The sequence below is a fragment of the Capra hircus genome, chromosome 19, assembly GCF_001704415.2.
Source record: "Capra hircus breed San Clemente chromosome 19, ASM170441v1, whole genome shotgun sequence".
In the NCBI taxonomy this organism is placed as follows: domain Eukaryota; kingdom Metazoa; phylum Chordata; class Mammalia; order Artiodactyla; family Bovidae; genus Capra; species Capra hircus.
In genome coordinates this window covers 20,996,486-21,011,852 of record NC_030826.1, presented here as the reverse complement: position 1 = coordinate 21,011,852, position 15,367 = coordinate 20,996,486, and the positions used below count along the sequence as shown (strand labels likewise).

The following is a 15,367-nucleotide window of genomic DNA, read 5'->3' as shown; positions in this document are numbered from 1 at the left end:
CATATTTCACTTTCACTACTAAGAGGTTACATTCAGATCTTCAGACAATCCAGAACAAATATTTAGGTCATTATGGTATGCATTTACAGCTTTGTTCCCAACTTCATATAGTATCCTCTTTTTCTTCTTTCATCCTACTTTTAAAAATCTATGTTCTTTTGTTGCTTTTTATCTATTCTTATAAGCTCCCTTATAAGGACTGATGCTGAAGCTGAAGCTCCAGTACTCTGACCACCTGATGTGAAGAGCCGACTCATTAGAAAAGACCCTGATGCTGAGAAAGATGGAAGGCAGGAGGAAAAGTGGATGACAGAGGACGAGATGGTTGGATGGCATCACTGACTCAATGGACATGAGTTTAAGCAAGCTCCAGGAGGTGGTGAAGGACAGGGAAGCCTTGCAGGCTGCAGTCCATGGGGTCACAAAGAGTCAGACATGACTAAGTGACTGAATAACATAAGCTTCGTAAAATCTTTTCAGGAATATGGGGATACAAACAAATAAGCATAATGTTCATAAACAAATGTATTTCAGTAAAGTTGGAATCTATTTTTGGAAATTCATTTGGTGTCCTGGCACAATAGTGCATTCCTAAATTCCCTGATGGCTCAGTTGGTAAAGAATCCGCCTACAAGGCAGGAGACCCCAGTTCAGTTCCTAAGTCAGGAAAATCCCCTGGAGAAGGGATAGGCTACCCACACCAATACTCTTGGGCTTCCCTTGTGGCTCAGCTGGTAAAGAATGCACCTGCAATGTAGGAGACCTGGATTCAATCCCTGAGTTGGGAAGATCCCCTGGAGAAGGAAAAGGCTACTCACTCCAGTATTCTGGCCTGGAGAATTCCATGGACTACAGTCCATGGGGTCACAAAGAGTCAGACATGACTGAGTGACTTTCACTTTCAAATCTTATTCCTAGAAATACTTTTTGATATAAACCTTTCTTGTTTTTAAGAAGCAGAATAAAATGTGGTAGGCTTTCTATTCCCCAAAGAGAAAAGCAGCTCTTTTCTCTAGGAAGACACCAGCATAGAGAATCCTAAGCTAAAAAAAAAAAAAATCGTAAGCAACCCACTCTTAAAAATGGGAAAGAAACTTAGAGACAAGTTATAAGTCATATGCAGTGCCACTCAAGATGTAGTCTGCAAGCTGGTACCAGTCTGTGTGTGATGAGAAAGGTAGGAATTGAGAATAGCATCTAGAAAATGCTATAGCAACTTGAGAAAGTAACTGATAATAAATCAGATTTGAATCTGGTAGTAACACAATGTGGACTGTATTTTTTTTTTTAATCAGTAGCTATTTATTAAAGTTGAAAAGAAGGGATTTCCCTGATTGCCCAGTGGTTAGGACTTTGCCTTCCAATGCAGGGGGTGCAGGTTTGATCCCTGGTTGGGGAACTAAGATCTCACATGTCTTACAGCCAAAAAGCAAAACATAAAACAGAAGCCATGTTGCAATAAATTCAATAAAGACTTAAAAAAAAAATGGTTCACATCAAAAAAATCTTTTTAAAAAAAGTCAAAGGGAAAACCAAGAGAAATTGTAGGAACTGGTAAAACAAAAAAAATTAAACATAAATCAGTAATTTACTTCCCTGTGTTTGTTAATAGCTCTTAGATTAGAATATGTTTGGATTGTATTTTTATTTCCTTTTTCCCTCTTAGTAATCCATTTTCATTATCAGTCTACATATTAAAAATATCACCATCAACAACCTAAAGACTGGTCCTTCACAACAGATAGTGTGAGAAGCACTACTTTAAGAGGCTTCTCCTACCTTCCCACGGTCACAATGCAGGAAGAGCTCAGCAAACATCTGTCTCCGCATGTCAGTTTTTATGACCTCCCTGAATTCGTCCGCACAATGGCAAAGGTGCTTAAGGAGCTTCTCAAATGTTTCACTTTTAAAGCCTGCAATGTGGAAAGAGATGAGCTGTGGAGAAAAAGAGGATAAGTGATTGGTTAAAAACCGTGTTCTTCACTTGGATTTTTTTCCCCCAAGGATTCCATTGATGTGCGTGCAATTATTGGCTGCAATTTTTTCCATATCATCTGCTGTCACTTAGATAAAGCATTTTCAACTTAATGCTGTTCTTTGGCTGTGCTGCAGAGAGAGGGGATCAATACAGTCCCCAACACCATCGAGCAGTTACATACACCATAGACTGGTACACACAGTTGGAACAATTTCCCTCTAGGTCACATCAGTCTTATATGGGAGCAGTTGTTAACCTCACGGTATGAAACAGCAGCAGTCATAAAATGTGGCCAGTAAATGAATAGTTCTTCAAATGGAATGCAGTTTTTCTTTTGATGTGGGGGATATAAGAGCATGTGTTTTCGTTTTCCAAGGCTGGCTACATTTAATTACTGGCGTGCAAGGGACGGGGACGGCTTCCCAGGCGGCTCTGAGGTAAAGAATCCACCCGTCAATGCAGAAGATGAAGGAGACATGGGTTCAATCCCTGGGCTGGGAAGATCCCCCAGAGGAGGGCATGGCAACCCACTCTGGCATTCTTGCCTGGAAAATCTCATGGACATAGGACTGGTGGGGTACAGTCCATGGGGTCGCAAAGAATCAAGCACAACTTAGAGACTAAATGATGACAACAAATCCTTTGTCTATGATTTGTTTTTTCCTTTGAAAGTGTAGAATCTGAGAATATCTATGCTCTTAGGTTATACCTCTTGAGGCCTGGTGAATAGAATTCCAGACGAGAGATTGTTCGCTTAGAAGGTAAATGCATCTGGGGTCTTCCCTGGTGGTCCAGTGGCTAAGACTCCAAGTACCCAATGCAGGGAGCCTGGGTTCAGTCCGTGATCAAGGAAACAGATCCCACAGGCAGCAAATAAGAGCTCACATGCCACAGCTAAAGATCCTGTGTGCTACAACCAAGACCCAGTGCAGCTAAACAAATAACTATTTATTAATAAAAAGAAGGTAAAACTTTCTGTATTTTTTGGTGGGTTTTGACATCAGGCTTGTATATCCTTTTTCACTCTCACCTTTTGCACTCCCACAACTAATTTATGAGTGGTCGTTTCTCCTCAGCCTCAACATCAATGTGTATTACTTTTCAGATTTCTGATAATTTGATAGATCAGGAACATTACAATCTTGTTCTATCCTTGACTATAAGTATCTCAGTGAGTTTCTCAGTGGGATCCTCTTTAAGTGTTAACCCACTTCTTTCTCTGCCCCAAGCAAAGAGGTAGCCAAATTTGTACAGAATGACCCTGCTTCCATAGCTAGATTTCCATATTTCATTTCCTCTTTAATATCATCTAGGAAAATTTAGGATGTATTATGTAAGAAATATGACTTGAATCCATATTAGTGAACCATAAACCATCCTTCAACTGGCTTAGAGATCAAAAGAGGAAAACTTTAAGCAGAGCAAAGGAGCTTTTCTAAATATTTCATTTCCTTAACAGCTTCTTGATGGGTTAATGAGCACAATTAAGTTCTCATTTGTTGCCTTGGGAAGCAGAGTAGTGTACAGGTTAAGACTTCACATTTTGTCTGGGTTCAAAGCTCAGTTCCTATATTTACTGGCTGAGTAACCTAGGATGAGGGAAGATACCCCGGAGAAGGAACTTGCAACTCATTCTAGTATTCTTGCCTGGAAAATCCCATGGACAGAGGAGACTGGCAGGCTACAGCCCATGAGGTCGCAAAAGAGTCTGACACGACTTAGTGACTAAACAACAACCATCACCTTGAGTCACTGGACTTTACAGTTCCTTAATTTGTTTCTTAATAGCTACCATAGTAGCTATTTCACTGGGTCATGGAGAGGCTCCTTTATATAAACGAAGCATAGGTATTTCATGCATTAAGTTCCCTGAAGTCTCGTTTCCTTTTGAACTAGGTAAAGAAATTGATGGAGAAGGTTTTCTTTATAAAATAAAAGTCCTCTCAGCTGACAGTCACATTTTAAAAAGAAAAATCCAACGAGATCGGTGGTTCTCAAAGTGTGGTCCCTTGAGAACTTATTACAATTGAAAATTTGGGGGCCCTACTCCAAACCTACTGAATCAGAAACTCTGGGGTGAGACCTAAAATCTATGTTTTTAGAAGTTTTCTGAGTGATTCTTTTGCTCAAACTCACTGAAGTTTGAACTAGATGGTCTGGGGAAACTGGTCCTAATTATACCAGTATTCTAAGATCCTATTGTTCAGTCCTCAGTCAATTTTTCTTGAATAGTAGATACTTTTCTAAATTACTGGTAAGGTCGGGATGGAGGTGGGAGGGGGGTTCATGTTTGGGAATGCATGTACACTCGTGGTGGATTCATGTCAATGTATGGCAAAACCAATACAGTATTGTAAAGTAAAATAAAGTAAAAACAAAAAATAAAAAAATAAATTACTGGTAAGGTAGAATTACTGAATAATTGATATTTTCTGGCAATATTGTGGCTCTGTCTTCTAAAGCTGAAATAAAAATTACTGATTCATGAAAAGATTCCTCTTGTTGGGACTTTGCTGGTGGTCCATGGGGGGATACAGGTTTGATCTCTGGTCATGCTGCTGCTGCTGCTGAGTCACTTCAGTCATGTCCGACGCTGTGTGACCCCATAGACGGCAGCCCACTAGGCTTGCCCGTCCCTGGGATTCTCCAGGCAAGAACACTGGAGTGGGTTGCCATTTCCTTCTCCAATGCATGAAAGTGAAAAGTGAAAGTAAAGTCGCTCAGTTGTGCCTGACTCTAGCGACCCCATGGACTGCAGCCTACCAGGCTCCTCCGTCCATGGGATTTTCCAGGCAAAAGTCCTGGAGTGGGGTGCCATTGCCTTCTCCATCCATTATGCTATGCATGGCCAAAAATAGAGAGAGAGGAAAAAAAAAAATGATTCATCTTGTTTTGGATTAAGCTTTTGGGAACTGACCTCAAAGCCATATGCATTTTCTGGCTGTGGGAATGCTATCAAGTCAAGAATTAGTTTAACTGTTCCTCCAAGACACATTTGAGTATTCTAGATTTATAGCCTATGGATTTTCTGAATGAGCATGTTCTGTAAGCCTGGGGTATATGACATGAAAGACTACCAGAGGCCAACTGAACTACATACCAAATTCCAAATAGAACAATTACAGCATTCTGCCAGGGTCTCTTGTAAAAACGAAAAAGTGAAAACATATTGTAGCCTCTGTGTTTTTACATCCTCCCAAGGAACGAACCAATTAATATCCATAAATCCTGACATAACTGCTTAGATGAATTTAAGAATATGATTACTAATACCCTTCTGTTTAATCACTTTGTGGGCTGTCAACCATTTGACCTGTGCTCAGGCACGTTATCTGTATGTACTGGATCCCAACATAATGAATTCTAGGCTTTTCATTTCTGACAGGAAAATCACGACGTTGAGGATGAGGTAAATGTCACGTTTGGGAGGAGTCTGGTAGGCTGTGGTCCATGGAGTCACCAAGAGTCAGACACGATTGAGTGACTTCACTTTCACTTTTCACTTTCATGCCTTGGAGAAGGAAATGGCAACCCGCTCCAGTGTTCTTGCCTGGAGAATCCCAGGGACGGCGGAGCCTGGTGGGCTGCCGTCTCTGGGGTCGCACAGAGTCGGACACAATTGAAGCAACTTAGCAGCAGCAGCAGCAGCAGCAGCAGTTATTGTTACATTCTATAGCCTTGGGATTCACACATTTAATTATAGACATACAGGGGAGTTCACGAAGTGGGTGACCTGAGAGCAACAGTAAGAAACTGTTTGGAAACTATGTTAGGTATTAACTTCCAAACTGTATTTGTAAGCTTTGGTAGTAAATAACACTTCAGAAATGTCTGCAAGAAAGAACCAGAGAATATTGAAATACACAGTATATATGCTGTCTATCATTGAAGAAGTGGTGGGTTCATACAGCATGTGGAATCTAGAAAAATGGTACTGATGAACCTATTTGCATAGCAGAAACAGAGACTCAGACACAGAGAACAAGTGTAGGGATACCCAGCGGGGGAGGAGGGTGGGATGAGCTGGGAGACTGGGATTGACATGTGTACACTGCTATGAATGCAATAAATCACTAGTGAGAGCCTGCTGTATAGCATGGGCAGCTCTATTTGATGCTCTCTGGTGACCTAGATGAGAGGGACATCCAGGAGGGAGGGGATATGTGTATATATATGGCTGATTCACTTTGCTGTATGGCAGAAACTAGCACAGTGCTGTGAAATAACTTTATACTCCAATAAATTAAAAAAAAAAACTGTTCCTTTTAAAATTTGTATAGGGAGCACAATACCTACTTGAACAACTCACCATAAAAATGATGCAAATGTTAACTTTTGCCTCCTAGGAAGAGTTGTCTCATGGGAGCCAGAGTGCTCTGAGAATTTAAAATGAACTTGACACTCTCCCAAAATACATTTCTTATGAGTCTAAATATTCATTTATAATCAAAACAATCTCAAATAAACTAGCACATTTTACATTTAAAATTGTTCCTGTCAATGTACACACTGCTATATTTAAAACGGGTAACCCAACAAGGACCTACTGTATGGCACAGGGAACTCTGTTCAATATTATGTATACGTAGCAATGTAAATGGGAAAAGAACTTGAAAAAGATTAGACACACGTGTATGTAAAACCCGATCACTTTGCTGCACACCTGAAATTAACACAGCATTGTTAATCAACTATACTCCAATAGAAAATAAAAATTCAAAAGAAATTGTTCTTGTCAATAAATAAACATTTAAAGCATTGTTCTTAGCGTTCTTTCTAAAGTAAGGAGCTACAAGGCAGAGATACTTAAGTAGAAGAAATTTAAAACTCATGAACACTAGAAAACTTTCCTACACGAATCCTGGTCCACTGAAGTCTCATTTTTATTCTACTGTGCATCCCTCAGCACCATAATAAAAACATAATAGTATAACTCACAATGTTTCACACCTGTTCATTGCTTTGTAATTGTCTTTTTGTGGCATGTGTTCTTAACTTGGGGATTTCCCCAAGGGCTCAGCAGGTAAAGAATCCACCTGCCATGCAGGAGACTCGGGTTCGATCCCTGGGTCAGAAAGATCCCCTGGAGGAGGAAATGGCAACCCATTCCTGTCTGGGAAATGCCATGGGCAGAGGAGCCTGGCAGGCCACAGTCCATGGGCCGCAGAGTCAGACACAACTGAGCACGCATGCACATCCTTAACTTGCTTCTATTTTGATTCTTTCATTCCCTGTACCCTTCTCTGGCTTCATCCAGTGTATGTATGCACATGTGCGCACACATACACACATGGACATAAATGCCTGCCTATACCCACAGGCACACTCCCATACAACAATGCATTATTTGATCCTTAAGTGTAAGAAATACAACTCGAAATTTGAGCTCTGTTCTAGCACAGAGAGTAAATAGTATATACTTAAGAAGTAAGAAACTAGAAGTAAATATTCTAAAATAGCTATTTTTGGTCTTCACTTACTGGAATAAAATGAAAATGATGAAATGATGAATAAAATGAAATAGATGAAAAGAGAGGTTATGGTCAACAAAAAGATTTATCATCTGTTCATTTACCCACCAGAAAACAGAAATGCTAGAAAAATGATGTGAATATGGAAGTATATGTGGCCATTCATTCTCTCCATTTGTCTTCTTCTCTATATTATCAGTAATTATTACTCAGTGACTCTTTATTTTTTCCAAACATGCTGCAACCTGAAGGCAAATTACACTGCTCATTAAAACAATTAGAGGGGCAATTGCGTGGCATAGTATCGCCACTGGGTGGCGCCTGTGTGTAATAGCCGACATGTATAATTTCATTTTGTTTCAGTTTCATTGAATGCTGGCAGAATAACTTTAAAACACACCTCTTTAAAAGCATATATTCCATCCATGTTATACATGAACCTTATAAACTAAAGTTACCTCAATAAAAATTTAGGTGTTCTAAACACTACTTCTTTGTCTGATGTCATGTCTTAGTGATTTATTGATCATATAATTAAATATATCCAATAATATTTTATATAAGAAACACTTCCTTGGTTTCTGTTGATGTAATAGCTCTTCACTCTAAATAAAGCACCTTAAGATGTGCTACTTGCATTTTAGGAGAAGGTGGGAAATGTCAGAAAAACTGTTATTATTAGCCCAAACCACTCATTAAAAAATATTTTATTTATATAAACACACATATACATATGCACACACATATATATAGATATATACATCTACAAAGGTATTACATAGAATGCTGAAAGTTACTATTAAGTGTGTGTGTATATACATACATATATATAATGACTTCCCTGGTGGCTCAGAGGGTAAGGAATCCTCCTGCAATGCAGGAGACCTGGGTTCAATCCCTGGTTGGGAAGATCCCCTGGAAAACGGCATAGCAACCCACTCCAGTACTCTTGACTGGAGAATCCCTATGGACAGAGGAGCCTGGTGGGCTACAATCCATGGGATTGCAGAGTCGGACACGACTGAGCGACTAAGCACAGCACATATATATATATATTCCACCCTTACCCATTTTCTCCTTTAATTGTGTGGACTTACATACATATATACATATACACACAAACAGACAAATATCATATATGGTTATATACATATATGTATTCATATATGATATGTATGTATGTGTATATGTACATATTGTTGAATTAATTTAAATGAATGAAGGGAGGAAATAAAACTGACATCAGACTTCACAACATCCAATACCAGAAAATAATTAAGCAATGTCTATATTGTTTTGAGGTGGAAAGAAAAGGTGATCCAAATACAGTATATTCATTCAAAATACAGTTTCAGAGGCAATATGCAGGCATTTTCAACATAAAAGAAGTCAGAAAATATAGTACCCTTGTGACCTTCCTGAAAACAACTTTACAAGAAATTTAGCCAATTAAGAGATAAATAAAAATAAATAACTCAGGAATAGAAAAACCATTGTAAAAAGACAGGAGGTGAACCTTAAATCCATTTAGATATTAGACTAAGATTAATCAACTATCGGAACTATAATTACAGGAAAAAAAAGTAAATAATGTAAATCTGGATAAAATAACTTGGGGGAATTCCCCGAGAGTCCAGCAGTTAGGACTTGGTGCTTTCACTGCTGGGGCCTGGGTTCAACATCAGATCAGGGAACTAAAGATCCTACAAGCTGAGGGGCACAGCCAAGAGAAAAAACTAAACTAAACTTGGGGAACATAAAAAGAAAAAAAGATAGGAAGACATGAGGAAATATTAAACCCTTCACCTTTTATAGTAGTGGGTCAACTGTTATTTTATGTAATTGAAATATGTGATTTAAAAAGTGACTGTAACCTTTCCTGATCTTCATCATATTGCCTTTTCTTAGAGTGATATTAGAATAATTTTTCTGATGATATGTCCAATTTCAATAATTCTCTTATTTATACTTTAGTTTCTCTTTCCTCTGTTGGAATCAAGTATAATTAAATACTTTTAATTTAAAGTAATTAAAATTTTATAACAAAATTTATGACATCCACATTATATGTCCCTCTATTTACTGAGACAAAAAATATAAAGCTGTTTTAAATGATGTTCATCTAAGACTAACAATGGTTATTTCTGGGTAAGAAATTAATTATAGGGACTTCCCTGGTGGTCCAGTGGCTAAGACTCTGTGTTCCCAATGCAGGGGGCCCAGGTTTGATCCCTGGTTGAGGAGCTAGATCCTGCATGCTACAACTAAGAGTTCACATGCTGCAATCAAGACCCAGTGCAGCCAAATAAATAAATAAATATTTTTAAAAAGAAATTTATGAAAAATTTTAAATCCTCATCTTTGCAGTTTTACGAGTTGTTTGAATACTTTTTGTTTAGTCATGATAATTTTTACAAAATCAAGTAATTTTTCCTTAAAAAAGTATTCCATGGTGTTATTAAGAATTAATCCTATTAATAGGTTATGGGAATATATACATTGTTATTCTATTTTTATGTTTATCTGTGCTTTTAAAATTCTTTACCCTACTATATTTTTTAAAAGTTTTAAGACTGTAATTTCTCAACTGAGTAAATATTTAGTAGCATTCCATACAATTAGATGTAAGATCTTGACCCAATAATTACTAAATAAAGTATTTTTAAATTTTAAAATGGTTGGGCTTACATAATTTTAAAACTGTTTATTTTCCAGTTTTATTACATAACAAATGGGCTTCCCTGGTAGCTCAGCTGCAATGCAAGAGACCCTGGGTTGATTCCTGGGTCAGGAAGATCTGCTGGAGAAGGGATAGGCTACCCATTCCAGTATTCTTGGTCTTCCCTGGTGGCTCGGCTGGTAAAGAATCTGCTCGCAATGTGGGAGACCTGGGTTAGATCCCTGAGTTGGGAAGATCCCCTGGAGAAGGGAATGGCTACCCACTTCAGCGTTCTGGCTGGAGAATTCCATAGACTGTATAGTCCATGGAGTCCCAAAGAATCGGACATGACTGAAAGACTTTCACTTTCAAGAAAATATAACATCAGATTTCTAGTTTTTGAAACTTACAAAGTTTTCTTGGTGGCCTGTTTATGATAAAGTCTGATCAATAGTCTTTGAAAACTAAATCAGGGTAACTGTAGGGACTGAAGTTCTGTATATGCTTATAAAATGTCTTATTACATAACAGACATTATATTAAATAATCTTATTATATAGAGAACAGTATAACAGCTTCTTCATACCTTTATTTATTTTTTGCCTTTTTAAGTTATCAAATACTTAAAAAGTTTTGTTACTTCACACCATACACAAAAATGAACTCAAAGGATCAGACATTTAAATAGACGTATACATTAGTTAAAACTCTAAAATATATGAGCCTATCTTTATGATCTTTAATTAGGCAATAGTTTCTTGGATATAACATCAAAAGCAAAAGCAACAAAAGAAAAAAAATAGACAAATTGGACTTCATCAAAACTAAAAATTTTGTGCTTTGAAGGACATCATCAAGAAAATGAAAGGAGGGACATCCCTGGCAAGCCAGAGGTTAGAACTTTCTGTGCTTCTACTGCAGGGGGCAGGTTTGATCCCTGGTCTGGGAACTAAATTCCTACATGCAACAGTGAGGACAGGAGACTAACTTTTTTAAAAAGAAGAGAAAATGAAAAGATAACCAGCAGAATAGAAGAAAATATTTCTAAAATATACTTGACAAGGGATTGTCAAATATATCTGGATTATATAAAATATATAGACAATATTAAAGCTTTAATAACCCGATGCTGCTGCTGCTGCTGCTGCTGCTGCTGCTAAGTCGCTTCAATCGTGCCCAACTCTGTGCGACCCCATAGATGGCGGCCCACCAGGCTCCCCCGTCCCTGGGATTCTCCAGGCAAGAACACTGGAGTGGGTTGCCATTTCCTTCTCCAATGTACGAAAGTGAAAAGTGAAAGTGAAGTCGCTCAGTCGTGTCTGACTAGTAACGACCCCATGGACTGCAGCCTACCAGGCTCCTCTGTCCATGGGATTTTCCAGGCAAGAGTACTGGAGTAGGGTGCCATTGCCTTCTCCGTAATAACCCGATAATAAAGACAAATAACCCAATTTAAAAATGGTCAAAGGATACAAGTAGACATTTCTCCAAAGAAGATATGCAAGTCTCCAATACCTGAAAAGATGCTCGGTGTCATTTTAGCCTTCAGAGCCATTTAGCATTTCAAAAGCACTGTGAGCTACCACTTTACCCCCACAGGGTGGCTATAGTTAAAAAACAAAACGATGAAACAAAGCAAACAAAAAAAACAAAACAGAGAATAACAGGTGTTGCCAAGGATGTGGAGTTCACTGTGGGAATGTAAAACAGGGCAGGCAGCCACCGTGGAAAGCAGTCTGGCAGTTCCTTAAAAGGTTAAACATAGAGTTGGTATATGAACCAGCAATTCCGCTCCTAGGTATATACCTAAGGGAACTGAGACATACGCTCACAGGAAAATATATTCACAAATGTTTATAGCAGCATTATTTACAATAATAAAATAAGTGAAAACAGCCCAACTGATGAATGGATAAAGTGCGCTCTGTCCATACGAAGGAATATTTTGTTTTGTTTTTAGTTGCTAAGTCATGTCTAACTCTTTTGCGACTCTATGGATTGTAGTCCACCAGGCTCCTCTGTCTGTGGAATTTCCCAGGCAAGAAGACTGTATTGGTTTGCCATTTCCCTCTCCAGGGGATTTTCCCAACCGAGGGATCGAACCCACGTCTCCTGCATAGGCAGGCAGATTTTTTTACCCCTGAGCCACCAGAGAAGTCCATAGATTCTCATTAGTTATCTATTTATACATAATATCAATAGTGTATATATGCCAATCCCAACCTCTCTATTAATTCCACCATCCCCCTTGGTCCAGAACAGAGTCTTTATTGGAGTTTGCTCAGGAAAGATAAGGCAGGGCAGGGTAAACAGTTTAGGACTGGCAATTTGAATAATCCCAGTAGATTTGGGGGCACAGGAGCTGTCCCCAGTTATCTGGCATCTGGTCCTGGGTTGATTTGAGGCAGGGGAAATACTGGTTTGGTGAGTGAGGTTTAAACCAGTAGGTGGTTCAGAGTATGTGCTTTGGATCACAGAGAATATATAAACAATTTTGGCCATTAGTTTGGCCTGTGACTAATGGACACCAAATACTCAAATACAGAATCTAAGAAATCAGAACATAATAGAGACAGGATGGCCAAGTTCTTGTCTACATGATAATCATTTCAAGGGTTCCAGAAATCCTTCATACAGAATCTTGAAATTGTATTTAGTGCACAGTCATCACTGTCCATGAAGCAAGGGTGAAGGAGTGGAGGAGAAAGTTACTTTGACTCTGGTACTCAGAAAAACAAGGGGAATTAGAGGGAAGTCATGAAAAAATATAAAAGCAGGCTGAAGAAATAGGACCCTGGTACCATTAAACCGCTTCTTTTGCTTATTCCACTACAATAAAATCATAATTTATCAAGTATAATTTTGTGTTGACTTTGAAGCAAACGGCCTGAATACTAATTTCTCCAGCTCCACTCACTGTGAGACCTTGTACAGGTTACTTAACCTTTCTGAACCTCAGTATCTTCATCTATAAAATTAGGAATAAGAATTGCTGAAGTTTCCAGGAGTTGCTGATTTAATTTAATTTAATCACTTATTAGATGGCAACCCACTCCAGTGTTCTTGCCTGGAGAATCCCAGAGATGGGGGAGCCTGGTGGGCTGCCGTTTATGGGGTCGCACAGAGTCGGACACGACTGAAGCAACTTAGCAGGAGCCCCAGCAATCACTTAATGGCAAATAGATGGGGAAACAATGGAAACAGTGACAGACTTTATTCTCTTGGGCTCCAAAATCTCTGCAGATGGTGACTGCAGCCATGAAATTAAAAGACACTTGCTCCTTGGAGGGAAAGCTATGATAAACCTAGACAGCAACCTAAAAAGCAGAGACATTACTTTGCCAACAAAGGTCTGTCTAGTCAAAGCTATGGTTTTTCCAGTAGTCATGTATGGATGTGAGAGTTGGACCATAAAGAAAGCTGAGGGCCAAAGAATTGATGCTTTTGAACTGTGGTGCTGGAGAAGACTCATGAGAGTCCTCTGGAATGCAGGGAGATCAAACCATTGAATCCAAAAGGAAATCAGTCCTGAATGTTCATTGGAAGGACTGATGCTGAAGCTGAAACTCCAATATTTTGGCCATATGATGCAAAGAATTGACTCATTGGAAAAGACACTGATGCTGGGAAAGATTGAGGGCAGGAGGGGAAGGGGACAACAGAGGATGAGGTGGTTGGATGGCATCACCGGCTCAATGAACATGAGTTTAAGCAAGCTCTGGGTGTTGGTGATAGACAGAGCAGCCTGGTGGGCTGCAGTCCATGGGGTCGCAAAGAGTTGGACGTGACTGAGCAACTGAACTGAAGTGAAATATTTTAAAGTATACATCTGAGAATTGATAAAATAAGCTATTGCTTGCCTGCCCGTGAAGTTGCTTCAGTTGTGTCTGACTCTGTGCAACCCTATGGACTGTAGCCTGCCGGGCTCCTTCTCCATGGGACTCTCCAGACAAGAATACTGGAGTGGATTGCCATGCTCTCCTCCAGGGGACCTTCCTGACCCAGGGATCGAACCTGCATCTCCTACGTCTCCTGCACTGGCAGGTGGTTCTTTACCACTAGTACCACCTCGGAAGCCCCAAATTAGCTATTATGCTTTCATTTGTTTAATTCTAAGTTACTGTATGTATGACATCCACCAAAAGATGATTGAGACCTGCAAAATAATTTGATTCAAATAATGAATAATGTAACTGCTTACTTGTATAAATTCTGTTTTGTTCAATCTTGGTTTCATTGAGTCAGCAATATCTGCTGGTAGACAGCATGTTTCTAATTATTGAACAGAAGTTATTTGATAGTTAGTTTGGTTGTAACACATTCACATTTTATATTCATATTATAGTACTCCAAAAGAACATAAAATTATTGATGCCAATCAATATTTATAATTGAATGATATATAGTTGGGTGACATTCCAATTACTACAAGATTATAATTTTTCCTGGCTTCTATTTAGCCAAGGAACTCAAACATTTAAGAGCATGCCTACATTTTTAATGATCGTGTCAAGATAAAGCAGAAATAAACAGGCATATCAACAGTATAAAAGACTACAAAAATATCTGTGTTGGTTTATGCTAGAAGGTCCTAAAACGTAAATGCTTTTTAAAGACTTTATTTTGTCTTTAATGTTTTTAATTAAATAAATAATATATGAATATGTTCTTTTGGTAAGAGATTCAAATAATACAAGCAGGAAATATAAGCAGCAAAACCTGAAAATGGGCCATTTTCCCTCCCCCTCCCCACCCCCAGCCCTCTCCCTCCCCTCTGCTCTACTAGAAACCACTGTCAGCGGTTTGTTGTCACCCTTTCAGCAACTTTTCTATGTATTTTCATATATGTGTGTGTGTACTTGGTCGCTCAGTTGTGTCTGACTCTGCGACCCTATGGACTGCAGTACGCCAGGGTTCCCTATCCTTCATCATCTCCTGGAGCCTGCTCAAATTCATGTCCATTGAGTTGGTGATGCCATCCAACCATCTCATCCTCTATCAACCCCTTCTTCTCCTGCCTTCAATCTATCCCAGCATCAGGGTCTTTTCTAACTAGTCGGCTCTTAGCATCGGGTGGCCACAGTATTGGAACTTCAGCTTCAGCATCAGTCCTTTTAATTCAGGACTGATTTCCCTTAGGATTGACTGGTTTGATCTCCCTGCGGTCCAAGGGACTCTAACACCACAATTTAAAAGCATCAATTTTTCAGTATTCAGCCTTTTTTACGGTCCAACTCTCACATCCATACATGCTGCCGC

At 39.0% G+C, this 15,367-nt stretch overlaps 1 protein-coding gene across 1 annotated transcript in view; it reads right to left on the bottom strand.

Annotated features, from left to right (window-relative positions):
• Positions 1–15,367, bottom strand: part of EFCAB5 (EF-hand calcium binding domain 5) — a 94,973-nt gene that overhangs the window by 38,200 nt on the left and 41,406 nt on the right. The window contains exons 7-8 of the mRNA XM_018063990.1: positions 14,310–14,380; positions 1,780–1,935 (exon numbers count right to left, since the gene is read on the bottom strand). Of these exons, the coding sequence (XP_017919479.1) occupies positions 1,780–1,935; positions 14,310–14,380 (227 nt within the window). The remainder of the gene's footprint in view (positions 1–1,779; positions 1,936–14,309; positions 14,381–15,367) is intronic.